The 13450-nt window shown below is 43.7% G+C and overlaps 1 protein-coding gene across 14 annotated transcripts in view; it reads right to left on the bottom strand.

The window, feature by feature from the left end:
* Window positions 1-9996, bottom strand: part of cast (calpastatin) — a 44802-nt gene extending 34806 nt beyond the window's left edge. For 3 of the 14 annotated variants that reach the window (XM_077528869.1, XM_077528868.1, XM_077528857.1), the window contains exon 1: window positions 9092-9395. In XM_077528869.1, coding sequence (XP_077384995.1) covers window positions 9092-9121 — 30 coding nt within the window. In that variant the 5' untranslated portion in view covers window positions 9122-9395. Of the gene's footprint in view, window positions 1-3815; window positions 3879-9091; window positions 9397-9440; window positions 9487-9638 lie in introns of those variants that run through there. The other 11 variants (XM_077528839.1, XM_077528838.1, XM_077528856.1 and 8 more) reach the window with 7 other exon arrangements.
* Between the last annotated feature and the right edge of the window lie 3454 nt (window positions 9997-13450).

Genomic DNA, 13450 nt, shown 5'->3' on the forward strand with positions numbered 1-13450 from the left:
CCACCTCAAAGTACTATGAGCGCAAAGTCTGAATTCATATCTGTGTTATGAGCATGGTGTTCCTCTTCAGGCCATACTTGGGTGGAGTCTGTACACAATACAGCTTTTGCGTGAGTCACTGAGATAGAATCAGTATGCTGCCTGTCTGCCCATTAATGCCTTTAAAACTTGCTACTCCTGTTTGTGGAACCAAGATCAACTGGTCACTGAAGCCTTGAGTCCATGGGCCTTACCAAGTTACCATATATAGCAGAATGCTTTATGGGCGCCAAATATAAATGAGTGTCATTGCACTATGGCATATATAGGGGGAACATGAGCCATAGTGTGGCTAACATGATTTGGCGTACATGTCAACGACTAAGCACAAAATGATCAAATAAAACACATCTTAGAGTTTCATATAGCATATTGAAACTTTTTTTTTTTTAATATTACTGTATATTGAATAGGGGGCGGCACGGTAGTCGAGTGGTTAGCACGTCCGCTTCCCAGTTCTGAGGTCTCCGGTTCGAGTCCAGGCTCGGACCTTCCTGGGTGGAGTTTGCATGTTCTCCCCGTGCCCGCGTGGGTCTTCTCCGGGTACTCCGGTCTCCTCCCACATTCCAAAGACATGCATGGCAGGTTAATTGGGCGCTCCGAATTGTCCCTAGGTGTGCGTGTGAGTGTGGATGGTTGTTCGTCTCTGTGTGCCCTGCGATTGGTTGGCAACCAGTCCAGGGTGTCCCCCGCCTACTGCCCAGAGCCAGCTGAGATAGGCGCCAGCAGCCCCCGCGACCCTTGTGAGGAATAAGCGGTCAAGAAAATGGATGGATGTATATTGAATAAGCTTGTTTACTTGCCGGTTGAGATAAGCACATGTAGCTAAAGCCATACTGTGGCAGGGTTTTTACTTCCTGGACTAGGATTTGACATCTATATCCACACAGAGCTTGTTGACTAGTGTCATTAAAAAAAAAAAAATGCATGTAGCGAACATAACATTAGATGTCACGTTACTGCCAACCCATTTGTCTTCTTATTCACACACATGACACACTCCCTGTCATGCAGACAGCATCAGCAGTTTAAAGTGCAGAGCCACCCAGCCTGTCAAACTAGCTGATGCACCATGGGAAACAATACAAACGCTGTAATTAGTCTGCGTCGTCAACTCCGATGATAAGGCTCAAGTCAAGATTTAATGAGATCAGCGTTGCATGCGAAGGCACAATCGATGCATTGTTGGCAAGAAAAACACTTCTATGTGAATTCGGAGATTTATTTATTTTTTTATGTATATTATGCATGCTTGAAGATAATTGCTGACTGTACATATGTGCAAAGAAGTAGTTTTTAATTGTGGACGCAGGATGGGCTCTATTTTCGTAGAGAGAAAAAAAAAACTGCCGTATCTTGTTTTTTTTTTTTGTGTTTTTTTTTTTGTGCTAGGGCAAGTCTAGTTTAGTGTGTTTGGGAATTTGGTTTGGCAGGCAGTGCTGTGCCATACTCAACGTTCCAGTGGACCAAGGGCGTTTTCTTTAACCTGCCCCGGCGCACCTGTCAATTTGGTGACTGAATGGTTTGGTTTGGTTTGGTTTGTTTTGGTACATATAAACAATGTTCATTAAACATACACACATTACAAGTGTAAAAAAAATTAATAAATTAAAAAAGTTAAAATAAAAATGTAAAAGATTAAAGGAAAACTGACTAAAATTAATGAAAATGAAATTCCATAATTTACATGTTTCTACTCCCTATTATTTCAATGTAGACACTATGAATGTAGACTTTAGACCAGCTCAGGGCAGGTCTAAATTGTGGCGCAGATGGTGTAATGTGATTTTGGTGAATGTTTTTTGTTTTTTGTTTTTATTTATTATTGAAAATGTATTATCTAAATATTACATTACATTGTAAATACAGTAATAGACAAGTTTTAGCTAAGAAAATTCAGGCTTTGTCAGAAAAAGATCTGGCTTCACATTTAAAACATGTAACGCTTTTTTAAAATAGCAAACAAGTGATTCCTTTAGTAAATATACTCACTGGCCACATCAAATGCAATCTGATATGAACGTTGTATCTCTCAAATATTCTTCCTTTAAAAAGACCACATAGCCATTCTATGTAAGCTTATTCTACACTGGAGCTGTCAAAATTAATCGATTAATTGAGTACTTTAATAATAGAGTAATTGTTCGGAGCCATTTTTTAATTTAAAATTGTCCAAATCCTCTGATCTCAACACATTTTAATCAAAATAAAATTTGCAAACATCTGTTTTTACTTCGGAAAACAATGACTGAATCAGTAACATAGTACAACATCAACCCCAACCCCTTTTTTAATCACTATACAAAGTACGAAATGGCCACCAATCACTAGGGATGTAACGATAACGGCAATATCGTGATATCGTGATATTAAAAATGCCACAATATAACGTCGTCGTCATGTCAGGATATTAAAAGGAGCACATCTGTTAAAAAAAAAAAAAGAAAAAAAGTCAGGTTGATTTCCATTTGTGCAATTCTAGCTCCCTCTGGTGGCTAGGTTTTTAGTGCAGTTTAATTTTCACAAGGCATGTTTTGGCCTTTCTAGGTTTAAAATCCACACTAATGGTCAGATAAAGGGGCACGTAATATGCTTATGAACCGAGTCAATATGTGGAGGAACTCAATGTGTGCTTGCAAGAGCAAGTGCCTCAATATTAAACTCATTCACTGCCAGTCATTATAGAAAATTTTTACATTTCCAATACTCACGTGATATTCCATTCAATAATTATATATAAACCGAATCTACCAAATAACAGAATAGACTCCCTACTTTTTGTCCCGTCCCGTTCTTTTATAATTGACAGCAGAAAAATGTAGGTTTGCCAAAATACAGCCATTTCTCCCATGGACTCTGAAACTGTGTTTATTTCCTATAAAATGGGGCAATGATGTCATCTACCGGTGGTTGGGCATCAGTAAAGTTGTTTCCAAGTTTGATATTTACAGTGGAGCATGCTCAGATTCGCCCCCATTTAGCACCGCTCTAAAAAATACAATTGACAAGTATACTTGTCAAAGGCAGTGAATGAGTTAAGTGTTATTAGAGCTTGTAGGTGGTTTAGATGCATTAATGTAATGCACAAAAGCACAATATTGTATTTTTTCTTTAGAATGAGCTCATTTTTTTTTTTTTTTTTTACAATATTGTGACTTTTTTTTTCACCAACCTCCCCACAATATCGCGATAATTATCGTATTGTGATGCTTGGATATGGTTACATCCCTACAAATCACTGGTTAGGTTACAGTAATCAGGGGTAAAAAATGCTTTTGTAATACACTTTAATGCAAAATTAAAATGAATATGATAAGTCGATTAATCGATAGATTATTCGATTCTAAAAATATTCGATAGTGACAGTACTATTCTACACCTCTAAATGAAGAAATGCATCACAGAAACAACATGACTCAGATATGCAAAAGCAATTCAGGCATGTATCTTCAAGCAGCAACACAACTCAGCTGACAAAATATCAACAATTATTTCATGTTCCTGTCACTCTCTGAAGGCGGGTGTGTCGTTCCCACACAGTTCGATTTTATGGTGCCTGCATGCTTCTGGGCGTTACAATAAATGACTCAAGACTTCAGTCAAAGAGAAGTTACACAAATGTTCATTTTGCAACATCGGACAACAGAAATGAAATACTATGTGATGATTGTTGAGTGAAATGCTTTATGTGAAGCAAAAAACTACTGACTCAACTAAAGAGTGCACACGGACACGCCTGTTATTTGAGGAAGTAGTATTTATCAGCATGATCTTACACGTGATTGCTTTCGGCAGCAGATGAAGACAAACGGATTGAACATCATGCACTCTTAAGGATTCATTGTGTCCTCATTTTTGACCTGAAACAGACAGATGGATGGATTGATGACAGATGGGTGGACGGAAGTTTGAGTAGGTCGAAAGAAAATACTAGAGTAGTTGATAAACTAGTTCCAGAGAACAGTGTTCCCCCTACTATATCACAGTTCATCGATTGTTAAGCGATGATCTTTTTATGGATTTTTACAGCATACAAACAGGAAAGCCCAAATTTAGCGTTGCTCGCCTTTAGTGTAAGTACCACAATGTCGATGAAGTCAGATGAGGTCAATGGGGATAGATGCACTGTACTGATAAGAGGAAGATGGCACTCTTTTAGTGCAGTAAGGACCACATTTTACCATTTTAAAATATTCCTTACCCCCACAGAACAGAGAGACTACTGCGTACGTGTATGAGTACCGCTGTATGCTCTATTTCTAGGTGATGTTGCGCCGTGTGCAAGAAGATATTTGAATGTTTATAATTACTGTTAAAATGTCTGCTAATTTACAATTGCTATGTTGTGTCACATATATTAGCATTAAGCTAGCAGTGTAAGAAGATATTTGAATGTTTATAATTACTGTTAAAATGGCTGCTAATTTACAATTGCTATGTTTTGTCACATATATTAGCATTAAGCTAGCAGTGTAAGAAGATATTTGAATGTTTATAATTACTGTGAAAATGTCTGCTAATTTACAATTGCTATGTGGTGTCACCCCCTCCGTGAGCCGGTACCTTAACGTGGTGGAGGGGTTTGCGTGTTCCAATGACCCTAGGAGCTATGTTGTCTGGGGCTTTATGCCCCTGGTAGGGTCACCCATGGCAAACAGGTCCTAGGTGAGGGGCCAGACTAAGAACGGCTCAGAAGACCCCTATGATGACGACGATATTTGGAGAAGCGTTTCCCTCGCCCGGACGCGGGTCACCGGGGCCCCCCTCTGGAGCCAGGCCTGGAGGCGGGGCTCGCTGGCGAGCGCCTGGTGGCCGGGCCTGCACCCATGGGGCCCGGCCGGGCACAGCCCGAAGAGGCAACGTGGGTCCCCCTTCCCACGGGCTCACCACCGGTGGGAGGGGCCAAAGGGGTCGGGTGCAGTGTAGGCTGGGTGGCGGCCAAGGGAGGAGACCTTGGCGGACCGACCCCCGGCTACAGAAACTGGCTCTTGGGACATGGAATGTCACCTCTCTGGCAGGGAAGGAGCCCGAGCTGGTGTGTGAGGCAGAGAAGTTCCGACTAGACATAGTCGGACTCGCCTCCACACACGGCTTGGGCTCTGGTACCAGTCCTCTTGAGAGGGGTTGGACTCTCTTCCACTCTGGAGTTGCCCATGGTGTGAGGCGCAGAGCAGGTGTGGGCATACTTATTGCCCCCCGGCTCGGCGCCTGTACGTTGGGGTTTACCCCGGTGGACGAGAGGGTTGCTTCCCTCCGCCTTCGGGTGGGGGGACGGGTCCTGACTGTTGTTTGTGCATATGCACCAAACAGCAGTTCAGAGTACCCACCCTTTTTGGAGTCCTTGGAGGGTGTGCTGGAGAGCGCTCCCTCTGGGGACTCCCTCGTCCTACTGGGGGACTTCAACGCTCACGTGGGGAATGACAGTGAGACCTGGAGGGGCGTGATTGGGAGGAACGGCCCCCCTGATCGGAACCCGAGCGGTGTTCTGTTATTGGACTTCTGTGCTCGTCACGGTTTGTCCATAACGAACACCATGTTCAAGCATAAGGGTGTCCATATGTGCACTTGGCACCAGGACACCCTAGGCCGCAGTTCGATGATCGACTTTGTAGTCGTGTCATCGGATTTGCGGCCGCATGTTTTGGACACTCGGGTGAAGAGAGGGGCGGAGCTGTCAACTGATCACCACCTGGTGGTGTGTTGGCTCCGATGGTGGGGGAAGATGCCGGTCCGACCTGGCAGACCCAAACGTATTGTGAGGGTTTGCTGGGAACGTCTGGCGGAATCCCCTGTCAGAAGGAGTTTCAATGCCCACCTCCGGCAGAGCTTCTCCCTTGTCTCGGGGGAGGCGGGGGACATTGAGTCCGAATGGGCCATGTTCCGCGCCTCCATTGTTGAGGCGGCCGATCGGAGCTGTGGCCGTAAGGTGGTCGGTGCCTGTCGTGGCGGCAATCCTCGAACCCGCTGGTGGACACCAGCGGTAAGGGATGCCGTCAAGCTGAAGAAGGAGTCCTATCGGGCCTTTTTGGCCTGTCGGACTCCGGAGGCAGCTGACAGGTACCGGATGGCCAAGCGGAACGCGGCTTCGGCGGTTGCTGAGGCAAAAACTCGGGCATGGGAGGAATTCGGTGAGGCCATGGAAAACGACTTCCGGACGGCTTCGAGGAAATTCTGGTCCACCATCCGGCGTCTCAGGAGGGGAAAGCAGTGCACCGTTAACACTGTTTATAGTGGCGATGGGGTGCTGCTGACCTCGACTCGGGACGTCGTGAAGCGGTGGGGGGAATACTTCGAAGACCTCCTCAATTCCACCAACACGTCTCCTTTTGAGGAAGCAGAGTCTGGGGACTCTGGGGTGGGCTCTCCTATCTCTGGGGTCGAAGTCACTGAGGTGGTTGGAAAGCTCCTCGGTGGCAGGGCCCCGGGGGTGGATGAGATCCGCCCGGAGTTCCTAAAGACTCTGGATGTTGTGGGGCTGTCGTGGTTGACACGCCTCTACAACATCGCGTGGACATCGGGGACAGTGCCTCTGGATTGGCAGACCGGGGTGGTGGTCCCCCTTTTTAAGAAGGGGGACCGGAGGGTGTGTTCCAACTACAGAGGGATCACACTCCTCAGCCTCCCTGGTAAGGTCTATTCAGGGGTGCTGGAGAGGAGGGTCCGTCGGGAGGTCGAATCTCGGATTCAGGAGGAGCAGTGTGGTTTTCGTCCTGGCCGTGGAACAGTGGACCAGCTCTACACCCTCCGCAGGATCCTCGAGGGTGCGTGGGAGTTCGCTCAACCAGTCCACATGTGTTTTGTGGATTTGGAGAAGGCGTTCGACCGTGTCCCTCGGGGAGTTCTGTGGGGGGTGCTTCGGGAGTACGGGGTGCCGGGCCCCTTGATACGGGCTGTTCGGTCCCTGTACGACCGTTGCCAGAGTTTGGTCCGCATTGCCGGCAGTAAGTCGGATTCGTTTCCGGTGAGGGTTGGACTCCGCCAAGGTTGCCCTTTGTCACCGATTCTGTTCATAACTTTTATGGACAGAATTTCTAGGCGCAGCCGAGGCGTGGAGGGGTTCCGGTTTGGTGGCCTCAACATTGCATCTCTGCTCTTTGCAGATGATGTGGTGCTGTTGGCTTCATCAGGCCGGGGCCTTCAGCTCTCACTGGAGCGGTTCGCAGCCGAGTGTGAAGCGGCTGGGATGAGGATCAGCACCTCCAAATCCGAGACCATGGTCCTCAGTCGGAAAAGGGTGGAGTGTCGTCTTCAGGTCGGGGATGAGATCCTGCCCCAAGTGGAGGAGTTCAAGTATCTTGGGGTCTTGTTCACGAGTGAGGGTGGGATGGAGCGGGAGATCGACAGGCGGATCGGTGCAGCGTCTGCAGTGATGCGGACTCTGTATCGGTCCGTCGTGGTGAAGAAAGAGCTGAGCCAAAAGGCAAAGCTCTCGATTTACCGGTCGATCTACGTTCCAACCCTCACCTATGGTCACGAGCTGTGGGTCGTGACCGAAAGAACGAGATCCCGGATACAAGCGGCCGAAATGAGCTTCCTCCGCAGGGTGTCCGGGCTCTCCCTTAGAGATAGGGTGAGAAGCTCGGTCATCCGGGAGGGACTCAGAGTCGAGCCGCTGCTCCTCCGCGTTGAGAGGAGCCAGCTGAGGTGGCTCGGGCATCTGGTTCGGATGCCTCCTGGACGCCTCCCTGGGGAGGTGTTCCGGGCATGTCCCACTGGCGGGAGGCCCCGGGGACGACCCAGGACACGCTGGAGAGACTATGTCTCTCGGCTGGCCTGGGAACGCCTCGGGATCCCGCCGGAGGAGCTGGTTGAAGTGGCTGGGGAGAGGGAAGTCTGGGTTTCCCTCCTGAAGCTGCTGCCCCCGCGACCCGACCCCGGATAAGCGGAAGAAGATGGATGGATGGATGGATGTTGTGTCACATATATTAGCATGAAGCTAGCAGACTTTCATTTTACAAATTGTAATCTTTGGTTGAACATTTTGGTGTTTACTGTTCATATATTGTTTTTGAAATATACAATGTTTATTTATCCAATTTTAGAGTTAATTTCAAGTGGAAGTGAAAATAAAAAGCTTGAAGAAAACGTGCTTATTTGGAGAACTAACTCACTTTTTTTTGAGTGCTCACTAAAACCGAGTAGTGATGCTTCAATGCCATTACGAATTGCAATTTTGATGAAAATACTTATTTTTCTTTTTTTGTTTTTTGTTTTTTTACAAAATAATTTAACATATTATTTAAAACCAAAATGCAAACTCTTATTGAACAAGGCATATATTTCACTCAAATACACTTTTTAGAGTAACAACTCAATCATTACAGATATTTTAACATCCAACGCATGTTTTTTCTGGCATGCTTGTGAATATTCTCATTCATACAGGTCATGTGACTGCACATTAACATCCATCTACTGTAACTGCACGAGGCAATGCAGTTATGTGGTGTCACAATCTGAATACTAGAGGGCACAATGTAAAAAGAGTACATTTCTGAGAGACAAAAACAAAGTTCAAACTATTACACTATCATTACAGGATTTATTTTATTTTTTTATCTTTGCTTTGCAAAATGGCCCCACTTTCACTTCCATCGCTAAAAATGTTTCAACGGTGGGTGTAAAATTGAAACTCAGCAAATTTAAGGAACACCCAAAAATCCCACCAGTCTAGAAATATCCTGGAGTTATTGTTTGGCAACAGAATGTGAGGGAGTAAATACAGAAGGGACTCTACAGCATGCTGCATTTTCGACCCATTGTTTCCCTTGGTTACTCATTTTACAGGTTCACTCACTATACATACAGTTAAGTTAAGTGTTTGTTTTTTAGTTGATTATATAGGCTGAGCAAGAAGCTAACACTTAACAACACCTTTCTTCACTAAGGCCATCAGAAGGAAACAGTTTGGCATGTTAATCAAACAATTTAAACACGTGAAAAGTTTCATTGTTATGTTACCCAACAGTTCCACATTCAGACTGGTTCTGGTCGTTAACAGTTGTACAAGCCCCACAACAGTGTCAAAGAGTCTGTTCCAAGTTGTACTTACAAGAGAGCAGTAGAAGGCTGCGTACGCCATCAGGGAAGAGGCAAAACACAGTCACACAACTGGAATTAAACGGTCACTCGCCACTCGAAGTCACTCCTTGGTAGACTTCTTTTTCTAATTCTTAACACTACGCGAACTTTCCCATGCCACTCCAAAACGTGTGTGTGCCACTCCCAACACTCTGTCGGTAATTAACTCACGTAGCTGTCTGCTCTGTTGCCTTTTGACACACTGGCCAAGTCACATCAAATTCATTCTTTTCCAGCAGCCTCTTACCCTCCCAGGGAACAATAGTCGATCAGTGTGTGTGTGCTTTTGCACCACCCCTCACTTTCATCACCACACGTACCGGTAGTGTGCTTAACATCTTGGCACAAGCTGCATATAACAATACAACTACAACTTGTAGTTGTGCAATGCATTTCTGTTTTCCACACAAATGACGCTTTCTGATTTAGGACGTGTTATTCAGCAAGTATAAAAGACGATTTAAAAATACGTCAGAGTACGTTTGCAAATGTATTTTACGACGTGTCTTCAACTATACCTCCTTGGTGTCCGTCGCGTGTTTCTCGTGTTTGTGATGATGGCCGTGGTTTCTCCTCTTGTGTGGCATCTTGATAATACTTGGATCAACTGTTTCACTTCTTCTCGCTTATAAAGTCTAAAAGTGGACGCAGTGAGTCCCTTGAAGCCGAGAAAAGGAAAAAAAAAAAGAAAAAAAGAAAAAGTTGCCCCTCCCGCTGGCAACACTTTTGTCAGAGTAGATGAATTTAAGACGTTTTACCGCAAGCAGGGAATGTTTCTGTGTTTCTAAAGAATGTGTGACATTAACATGGTTAGCTAGTAAGCTATACATAAACGTAAATTCTATTATTTGACGACGTATTGGCCGTTTCATTCTTTTTGAAACCACATTGTTCTGAAAAAACAACAATGTTGTTGGACAGTGGACACACCCACAACCCCTTTTTCCCCCACTTATTCAGCTTTATTAAACTTTGTAGCGCACACACGCTAACTGGACAAAACGTCTTAAGGTTTTCCTCGTGGGAAACAAACATTGGAAGTTCTAATTGTGATGATTAATGTTTTAAAAAATTTAAAAATAATAAATAAAAACACGTTTCGAAATTCAGATGTTTTCAAAAGAATCGCCTCGACTTTTTAGATTCCTGTTTCAAATTCTCTCTTATAATCTGTAAAGCCACAACAATGCATGACTTATCAAGTAACCAACTGTTTAGGGCGCGTTTAACAAAAGGTGAATGCTGAATGGCGTGTCAGTGTCTTTTTAAAACCTTCCCTCAAAGTATTTACATAACACGCCCCAAACCAGTGGTCGGGATGACTCATCGTTTACGTCATCATGTTTACACTGATGACGCGGTATATGTAGTCATAATCAATGCTGCCCTCTAGTGGAATATATAACACATCTTAAATCTACAAAGATAAAAAGGGTAATAACCTAATGTTCAGTTTCCTTGAGTCATATGAACATTTTAAGTTAAATATTCAAACAAAAAAGTGTATATAGGACATAATATAGTACTGTAGTTCCAGAGGACACCCATAAAAGGGCCTGGCACATCCTGATCCTGCTTTCAAATGTACACATTTTCGTGAAAGCATCACCAATACTCAGACCTTACCATCTGACCTTCACACTTGTTGATAACAGTATGCATTGTGTCACATCATTGTCTCATTTCTTCCTTGTATATGCCAGTCTGGATGACACCAGGTTGACATTTTCGCTACATGCGTTTATGACACATGACATTTGTGCTTTTGTCGACAAAAAAAGATTGAAATCCGCACAAGGTGCAGGAAGTGCACCTGACTTCTTCTCTTGCATTAAACACATTTAATTGATTTTAGGTGCGTTTCAGTTCACTGAGTTGAGTCCCTCGAGCTTCATGTGCGTCATCCACAAGCCGTAAACACGACTTTCATTCTGTCTCAGAAATGGAAAAAAATACTTAGTGGACTAAATGCAGTCAGTCACAGTACACCTCTGACCTCATCCGATGTTTTTGTTCTGTGCGCGGTCAAGGGGAAGCCACATGAGTGATCGGAGTCCATTATTGTGAAAGGAACACACACGCACACTCATCACACAGCAAGATGTGGCCACAATCGATGAGGAAGTTGCAACTCTGTGAAGAGACTATACTGCAAATGCCAATGTCCATCTTGCTGTTGTTTTTTGCGGCTTTTGGACTGTGTGCGTGTGTTGTGTGCACTACCTCCTCTCAAAGCAAACAGCTGTTGCTAGGTAAAGGTGGATTATACAGCTGACCCATAGCCAAGCTGTTTGCTCGCTACCAGATGAGCAAGAGCTAATCAGTCAGTATTAGTGTCCACACGTCTAATTCACAGTGATTGAGAACCACATCTCACTCCTTTGTCTTGGTTTGTACATGTCAATTACAACAAGTCTTTTTTTGTGTGACAGTGCCCTTGTGAGTCCTTTTTGTTTGCTCTCACTACACAGCATATCCGAGATGGACTCCCTCCTTCGTTGTACGTAACCTTCCATTGTGTGATCATCCACACCGACAACAGCCCCAGCTCAGCATCCTCATTGTTAGCAAAGGTTGCTTCCTCTTACACCTGAGAAACATCATCAATTGATCCAAAGATATTGTTACATACTGGCCCTTCAATATTTGAACATTTGAAATCATACAAGATTAGCATGTTAGCATAGCTTGGATACAGTCAGCTAGTTCAATCACAGCGAGTTCACAGACACCCTGTGTAGTAAATAATAGTGGAGCTACTGTATATACTTTATGTTAGTTTAGATACGACTAGAATTGTTATGATTTTGCCTTTATGAATCACCGCAGAGGATTAGCAATTTTAAAAAGTCAAATGAGCCTGTTCTGTTAGCAGTTGTACATGTATGTGCCATACTGCTCCTTTCTTTCCACAGACTTTTTTTCATCACGTCAATCAGATACAGGTTGATGTCTTTCATCTGGTTGATGACAAGACAATTTGTGATCAACTTTCCTTTTTTTCTTATACAAAATTTCGATTTATAAACTTCTGTATTTACATTAATGATGGGGTTTCTTGACTGTCGATATTGACAATGGCAAGACAACATTCTGCAGTGTATATTCTGGACACCCAAATGCCAACTCAAAACCTGATTGACTTTTATTTACTTAATTTCAATTCCTGTTCAGATCTTTATTTTTTTTTAATTTCCTGCAATATAATTACATCATCTATCTACATCCATCATTTCAAAAATTTTTCCACCATTATTGTGACCTCTAACCTGTACAACTCAGTTGAATTGCTTTTACATCACATTTAAAAAAAATAATTCATATAATGTGGTTGCACAAGCATACACAATTGCACACCTGCAATTTGGCTGTGTTCAGACGTAACCAGTCACATTAAAACTCACGTTAAATGCAGTTGGGCACACACATGCCACCATTTAAAGTACACTCTGTTAACATCAAATATTTTTGAGACGTTCTTGTAGGTTTTCCTGACAAATAATTTGCTTCCAAGCAGAAACCTGAAAATTTGGTATTAACACTGTTTTTCCTGAACCCCATCCACCTTATCTAAGGCCCCAGTTCTAGTTGAAGTTGCAGTCCCAAAACATGATGATGCAACCACCATGCTTCACTGGAGGTTTGCAGTTGATATGCAATGCTGTGTTTGGACTAAACATACCGTTTGGAATTATGGCAAAGAAGTTCAATGTTAGTTTTATCGGACTGTAACACATGTGAGTCATCACCTGTGATAAGCTGTGGATCTTCAAGTATGACCTGGAGACAACATGCAGTAGGCTTCTCAAGTGAAAAGTTCAACATCACAAAGCCCGAAGAAAGCAAGAAAGTCAAAGGCATTCTTCACTGTGAGGGGCAATGTCCACTGCGAGTTCTTGCCACAGGGTCAGATGATCAACCAGCATGTGGCATACAAAGAGAGCATTTTTTTTGTTCTGTACGACAGAAGAGGTGAGAGTTGTGGGAGGACAATATTTTTGCTCACAATGCTCTGAGCATCTGACAGTTCCTAGCAGATAAGAACCTCACTGTGCTAGAGCAGCTTCCCTACTCACTCGACCTAGTGCCATGTTGATTTTTTTTTTCTTTCCCAAGAGGAACTGTCCTCAGTGCTGAACCCTTCTTCTGGTAATGTGAAAATAATATATTCAAAAGATGTATCCAGATTTCGAAAGCACGCGAACGCAACTTGTACACCCAACGGATGATAATAATTTAAAAACAACTCTACATATTTTCTTTAGGATTTATATTTTATTACATGCCCTTTTCTTCACGGCTCCTCATTTTGGTCTGGGATATTTTTAGG

This window comes from Festucalex cinctus, chromosome 8 (genome assembly GCF_051991245.1).
Source record: "Festucalex cinctus isolate MCC-2025b chromosome 8, RoL_Fcin_1.0, whole genome shotgun sequence".
Lineage (NCBI taxonomy): Eukaryota > Metazoa > Chordata > Actinopteri > Syngnathiformes > Syngnathidae > Festucalex > Festucalex cinctus.